At 45.2% G+C, this 7,613-nt stretch overlaps 1 protein-coding gene across 2 annotated transcripts in view; it reads right to left on the bottom strand.

The window, feature by feature from the left end:
* The window catches only part of Pofut1 (protein O-fucosyltransferase 1), a 26,860-nt gene that overhangs the window by 5,041 nt on the left and 14,206 nt on the right, over positions 1-7,613 (bottom strand). Inside the window, exons 5-6 of one of the 2 annotated variants that reach the window (XM_031372325.1) lie at positions 3,660-3,852; positions 2,007-2,249 (exon numbers count right to left, since the gene is read on the bottom strand). In XM_031372325.1, the coding sequence (XP_031228185.1) occupies positions 2,007-2,249; positions 3,660-3,852 (436 nt within the window). Of the gene's footprint in view, positions 1-2,006; positions 2,250-2,818; positions 2,946-3,659; positions 3,853-7,613 lie in introns of those variants that run through there. The other variant, XM_031372326.1, reaches the window with a different exon arrangement.

Genomic DNA, 7,613 nt, shown 5'->3' with positions numbered 1-7,613 from the left:
TAGCTTTGTTATGTTCTCAAAATCTCAGCACTGGAAAAGGAGATAGGCCGTTCCTGGGGCTGGCTGGCTAGACAGTCTGGCCTACTTGTTAAGTTTCAGGTCAGTAAGAGATCTTGTTCAAAACAAAAGGTAAACGGTACCTGAAGTTGTCCTCTTGCCTCCACACACATTTACATATGTGTGTGGACATATCACACACAAATGTCACACATCAAGATGGGCAGAAGAGTAAAATGTGAGCCCACAGGAAATGGCGCTGAGGAGTGGAGGTGGGTTGGGGGTAGGGCAAGAACACCAGCACAGGAACAGGAAGTAGCCATAACAAGAGGCTCAAGGCCTAACTAATAAGTGCATCAACCCTAAAGCTCATGAAAACCCCCTGGGACTCTCCACATGCCTCAGCTCCGTGCAGGTGAGGGGTGGGCAGAGTTGCCTGGAAGGACTCTGCTGTTCACCAAGCTTTCTGACATCAGGAGCCTCGCTTCCTGGATTCCTAAAGACACTATCTTTTAATCTCAGCCAAAAGCCCCCAAACAGTCCCATCCCCTCCGGAATTTACCAGCTCTGTCATTCCAGGCGCTATGGACCCTGGGACCTCTGTGTCAACTCTGCCCCTTCTGGGCAGACCTCCTCATCTACCGCACACAGGGGGAGATGGAGTGAGAGGACCTTCAGGTCTCTCAGCTGACTTTTTATCTAGGAAATGGGCAGGGCAAATCAGCAGGCACTGAGCCCACACTTGCTTGCTGGTTGGGGCATCTCTCGTGTTTTAGATGGTGGAGCAAAAGAAAGAACAGAAAGATACCCCATACATAAGGCCAGTGGCTCCCAATGTCTGCCTCCCCCTCGATTTTAAATATTCATATTAATAAAATACATATTCACCTCTTATTTATTTCTAAATATCAGAGTCTTAGTCAAACTCTGAACCACTTTTACATAAGTCCTTAACAGCCTCTAAATTATTCTTGGTCAAACATTTTAAAAAATCATCCTTCTACTGTCTTCCTCTTTGGACTGCTGGCACCTGAGGTCCTCAGGCACCTGGTCTCCTGAATGTTCACTAGTCACTCAGCCACCACAGAGGCTCGATGACCTGCTGCTACCTCCAACTGTAAACATCTGCCAAGCAAATTCTGCTGCTAAGCATCACCTCCAAAAACAGTCACTAAGAACAAAAGATCTTCCCCTTCGTTCATTTATGGTACTAATAAGAGCTGATTTACTGGGTATTATTTTATAGTGGGAAACGTCATCATTTCTTTACAAAAACAGATCTTTACAAATTCTGTTGGAGACAGGTGCTATTCAGTTCTACTCTATTGGTGAGGATCAGCACAGAGGGGTCAGGTAACTTTTTGCAAGGCTTCAGAATGAGTCGAATTCAAATCTCAAGTGTATTTCTCGATCCAGGTGTAAGGGTGCAAGCCTGGAACCCAGCACTTGGATGAGGCAAGGAAGACGATCAGAAGTTCAAGGTCACCCTCAGCTATATATTGCATTTTTTTTGCCAGTCTAGGCTACATGACACCTGACCCTGTCTCAAAAATAAAACCAAAACAAAACAGAGATAAGTTCTTAACCTCTCAGCTACTGTGCATTCCATTTCAGAGTCCACTGTGTCCTTATTCAACAAAACATTTGCACTGTATGTCAGGCACTGCCCTAGACCCCATGATGAGGGACAAGTGACAGCCTGAGAGGTCAAAGCACCAGAATAAACCTCAGAGAACAGAAGAAGAGGGCTACAAGAGTCTCAGTGATCTACATGAGTCTCGGGTGGTCTAGAAAGTGCCTCACATAAAGAAAGGGCCTTGGGGTGTTCAAGCAGGGACGCGTGACCTCCTGAATGAAGACTAGAGAGAACTCACAGACATGTTTGAGCTGTGGACAGAAGGAATGTTAGGAATCAGAGAGGCAAGGAGCTGGTGAGGGGAGCCCAAAGCAAGTGTAGGAGCTGCGGGACTAGCAGACTCTTGTTTCTGCTCCCTCTGGGCCAGGCGCACCTTGTCTTTGAAGAGCTGCTGGATCTCAGACACATAGCTCTCAGAGTCTGTGGCGATGTAGACCGACCTGGCATTCAGTGCTCTCACCCAAAGCATCACAGCCCGCTGGATTTCCTTCAGGTCAGGGAGGCACATGGTCATGGTGAGGGGGATGGCTGTGCTGCGGCTATAACCCACACACTGAGGGGAAGCCATGAAGTGTGACCCTGCAGTTCCATCCTTCAGCATGGCACAGGCATTCTTCTACAGGGAGAGGTGGAGGGCAGAGTTAGAGAAGCAGCTGTCTCGGACCCCAACACAGGAAAAGTGCTACAGAGGAGATTAGCATTCCAGTGTTCATTCGTTCTCTCGTTCTCTCTCTCTTTGTGTGTGAGTGTGTACTGAATTCAGGGCTTTGTGTGTCCTCCCACTGAGCTACATTCCTATCCACTATTATATATGTAGTAATAACACTAAGGGCTAAGGGAAAGACCAGGAATGGCGAGGCTGACCTGTAATCTCAGCACTTGGGGAGATGGAGAAGGCAAGATCATGAGCTTTTCAAAATTTTTTTAAAAGATTTATTTATTTTATGTATATGAGTACACTGTTGCTTTCTTCAGACACACCAGAAGGCATCTAATCCCATTACAGATGGTTGTGACCCACCATGTGGTTACTTGGAATTGAACTCAGAACTTCTAGAAGAGTAGTCAGTGCTCTTAACCACTGAGCCATCTCTCCAGCCTGATTATGAGGTTTTAAGGAAAGCTTTGGCCACCCTGGGGGTGGGGCCATACAAAAACAGCGACACTGGTTATTTCTGAGTGGGGTTGAAAAGCATTTTTCTGCTCTGTTGTTATCTGGGACTTCAGTAGAGCTCAGCACTGCTGATAAGGGAGGCTTATCTGATTCCCGATGAAGTGGGACTTCTGATCATTCCCCTGAGGCACATGTTTGCTATAAGTTCGAGAGAGATAGACGTTATCTGGCTGAGGTGGGTCCAGGCTATTTCTGACTAGTTAGGAGTTTTTCTCATGCACTTGACTTTTTTTTTTTTTAAATCAAGCTTTTTCTTACCCTCTAGTGAGATGACATGTTTTTCTTCTTGGGGTATTCTACACAAATTCTGGGAGGATGAAAACACCTACACTTCTGAGGAGTCCCACCTGGTTCACAGTGTCCTGTTGTCCCCACCCCCGCAACCCCATCTCCCATCCACCCCCATTTCTTCCCCAAGACAGGGTTTCTCTGTGTAGTCCTGGCTGTTCTGAAACTTGCTCTGTAGACCAGGCTGGCCTCAAACTCACAGAGATCCACCTGCTTCTGTATCTCTGTGTGCTGGGATTAAAGGTATATGCCACACAGTCTCCAGAGTTCCCTTTCAATAGCAACCTACTGGCTAACCACTGAACTGAGGCAGAGGACTCCTAATTTGGGATCTGACTTAATATCCCAGTTTACCCATGTGCAAACACAGGGTACAAATGGTAGCTGTTAAATGCTAGCTCTCGAGCAGGAGCTCCATATACATACTTCTGATGTGTGGGGCAGTAGCAAGATCGTGAGCTAAAATCCAGCTGTCTCTGCTTCAAGCTAAGACTCCCCACCAATCACTACAGGCCTGGGCTCTGCTTAGGCAAAAGTCAGCTAGAGAGAGGAAGAGGAAGTTACCCAGTCGGAGCCAATGCGCAGATGAATGCCCACATAGGGCCGGACAAGGTGGGTGCTGATTTGGGCCTCTCCTGTTCTCACCATCTCATCTGACCACACCATGTACTTCTGGAGCTCCCTGTGTTCCTCAAGGACGGGGAACTGGGCTGGGGCTCCAGGCAGTGCAAGCACAGGATGCTCCTTTGGAGGAAATCTAGGCATAAGATGGAACAAAGGGAAGTCAGATAGGATGTAAAAAGTGCCCTGCTGCCACCCCCACGGGAAAAAGAATGGCATTGCACCATGCCCCAGAGACCCTGTGGAGAGGCCCCTATAACAAGCAAGAGACGAAAGGTTGTGAAATCTCAACTGGCTGATAAGAAACCTTGGTGGAGACAGCAGGCACAATGTGCAATACTGTTCCAGCAGCACAGCATTTACAGCCTTCTTTGCTTGTTTAACAATTAAAAATTTACTGTAGAGCATTCCAACATTTAATATATCATGCTGGCTTCCAATCTGTGGTGTGGTAATTCATTCCAGGGTGGGGTGTCTGGACCCAGCCTTGCCCTTTTACCCATACAGCAGGACTGAGACGTGAAGCTGCTTACACAGACAATGTTGGTCCCACTCGTAGGAACTATGCACATGGGATTAGGCCAGTCACTCAATACTTAGCAAATACTTACTGTTTATGTCAGGACCCAGGAAGAATGAGACCAGCATGGTCCCTACCCTCATGTGATATAGCAAAGGTCTTCAGATAACCCCAGCACACCCTCTCAAGACTCTTCCCCACCAGACAGAGTCCTTTCTGCAATATTTCTACATATTCCTTTTCTTCTGCTAGACTAGGCTCCAGTGGCAGTGCCTTCTGTCTGCCTTAACTAGTGTGTGGAGCACGAGAGGGCTCTCAGTAAGACAAAGACTAGTAATCCTGTGTTCTCTCTCCAGCTCAACCCAGACTCCCATCTAGCAACACAGAGCACTTTGCTGCCTATGAACTCAGCAAGCATTTCTGATTCCAGACTTCTGCTTCCAAATATCTGCCTCATCCGCTGAAGTCCCTTCTAAGTACTACAAACTAGGTAAAGCCACTCTGGAAAAGTTTGCAGTTAGTTTCTTATGAAATCAGATATGCAATTATAATATGACCCAGTGATAGCCCTGTGAGTACTCAGCCAGGGAAATAAAAGCCTGTATTCACACACGAACATGTATATTACTGTTCATAGCAGCTTTACTCCAGCTGCCCTAAACTGGAAACAGCCCAAATAGAACCATTAGCATATGCACACCATGAACTGCTATTGCTATAAAGAGCATGGGCTACCAAACAAGCTCCAGCTCTTAATGGAACTACCCTAAGTGAAAAAAGCCAATCTCAGAGCGCAAACCATATGAATCCATTTACATACTTTTGAAAGGGCAAAATGGAAAAAAGGCTAATGGCTGCAAGGGATGGTGTGTGTTTAGGAAGGCAGGGATAGTAATAAGCTTGCAATATAAAGATATGTACATCAAAAGAAACACTCAGTATCTTAGCTGTGTTTATTAGCTATGAACCTACGACATCAACAGAACATACACATACACAAGTTGTGTATAAGTTAAAAAAAAAGGCAATTTAAACACAAGATAGTAGGATTGCATCACTATCAAGATCCTGGCTGGGATACTGAGTCAAGAGAACATGACAAGTTCTCTTTAAACTGTTCCAAGTGCATATGGATCTATGATCACACACACAAAAAAAATAGTTCAAATAAGAATTATAAAAGGTCTGGCAAAATGGCCCATGGGATAAAGGTGCATACCAGCCAAGCCAGTGACCGGAGTTCAATTCCCAGGACCCACATGGTAGGACTGAACTGACTTCAGTAAGCTGTTCTCTGCGAGCTGTCCTTCTAAAGAAATGCACATAATGAAAGTAAAATAAAAATGTAAAAAAAAATCATGGAATATTGTAAACCCTAAAACAAATATGGAAAATAATTTACATGCTCAAAGCCTACACCAGCAAATGCTAATGCTGTACTGTGCTTCAGAGTTTAAAAATACACATATCTAGGGCTGGTGAGACAGCTTGGAGGATAAAGGTTCTTGCATGGAACATGAGAACCTCAGCTGGTTACCTGGAATCCACATGAAGGCAGGAAAGAACAAACTACAGTTAGTTGTCCTTTTACATACACACACCTTAGAGTAAATGAAAAACATAAAAGCCCTTCTTTTCTTCTTCCTCCCTAAAGACATGTTTCATATATCAGTCCATCTATCCATCCATCCTTCCATCCATCCATGGCTTAATTTCCTTATCTGTAAAAGAGCTGAAAATAGTCTTAACTCATAAGGCTATTAAAAGTCACAACTACATATTTAAGGTGATGTTTTATATGCAATGATCATCAGAGTCAAGCTAGTTAATATATCCATTTATAGGGCTATTGAAAGGATTGAATGGGTTAATATAAGTAAAACCTTTAGAGTAGTGCTTGGCATACAGAAAGGTCTTATAAAATGCTGAGCATTGCCAGTGGTGGCGCACGCCTTTAATCCCAGCACTTGGGAGGCAGAGGCAGGTGGAATTCTGAGTTTGAGGCCAGCCTGGTCTACAAAGTGAGCTCCAGGACAGTCAGGGCTATACAGAGAAACCCTGTCTCGAAAAACAAAAACAACAACAACAACAACAACAAAAATGCTGAGCATCATCATCATGGTGCATATAACCTAGTTCACCTTTTAAAAGATTTAACTTTGCCGGGCAGTGGTGGTGCACTTCTTTAATCCCAGCACTTGGGAGGCAGAGGCAGAAGGATTTCTGAGTTCAAGGCCAGCCTCGTCTACAGAGTGACTTCCAGGACAGCCAGGGCTACACAGAGAAACCCTGTCTCGAAAAACAAAACAAAACAAACCCAAAACAAACAAACAACCCAAACCACAAAGAAATGTAGCTTTATGTTTGGTGATTGGACCATACTGATTATGGAGATTACAGGATCATGACGACACCTCTTGACATTCCTAGGTTGCATGAATAAAATCTGTTGGCCAGTAGGCCGATTCATCCTCCACTCACACTATGGAACTGCAATGTACCCGCCACACCTTCTTCACTCTGACACAAACACATTATTCAGCAAATGCCTTCCACGCCTCCAGATAGGTCACCACTCCCAAGCTCAGCTCCTTCCTCTGCATGCTGACAAGCTCAACAGCTATCACCTTTGTTGGCAGGATGGGACAACACTAAGGGCAGTGGCCCTAGTAGTCCCTTTACCATGATTTGCCCAGACATTACTCAGGCTTATGCCATGGGTGCAGCAAGCTAGTGTCCCTCTACAGCCTGGCTCTGTATGCTTCTTGTCTGTCTGGACTCTTAAAGGTTCTGTTTGTATGTATATATATATGGCAATAATGTACTGAACCATATTATGTGAAAAGCAATTGCTTTATTTGCATATTAACTCATTTAATTCCCACAGAGCCTTTTAAGGGAAATGTGCCTACTATTATCTTACTGATAAAGAAACAAAGAGGCTGTATAACATGAAAAGTCACAGGATAGGAACTGGTAGAGCAGGATTTGCATTCAGGCAGTGAGTTTCACTTTTTTTTAAGTTTTAAAAATGTATATGTGTCTAAAGGTATGACTCTGCATCATGTGTGTGCATATGCCTGTGGAAGATAGAAGGTGCTAAATCTCCTGAAACTAGGTTAGATAGGCAGTTGCAAATTGCCTGTGTGGGAACTGGGAATGGAACCTGGGTCCCCCGCAAAAGCAGCAGGTGTGGGAACTGGGAACTGAACCTGGGTCCCCCGCAAAAGCAGCAGGTATGGGAACTGGGAACGGAACCTGGGTCCCCGCAAAAGCAGCAGGTGTGGGAACTGGGAACGGAACCTGGGTCCCCCGCAAAAGCAGCAGGTGTGGAAACTGGGAACTGAACCTGGGTCCCCCACAAAAGCAGCAGGTGT

Source organism: Mastomys coucha, unplaced genomic scaffold (assembly GCF_008632895.1).
Source record: "Mastomys coucha isolate ucsf_1 unplaced genomic scaffold, UCSF_Mcou_1 pScaffold15, whole genome shotgun sequence".
In the NCBI taxonomy this organism is placed as follows: domain Eukaryota; kingdom Metazoa; phylum Chordata; class Mammalia; order Rodentia; family Muridae; genus Mastomys; species Mastomys coucha.
Note: the sequence above shows the minus strand (reverse complement) of the source record. Positions and strands in the feature narration are given on the sequence as shown.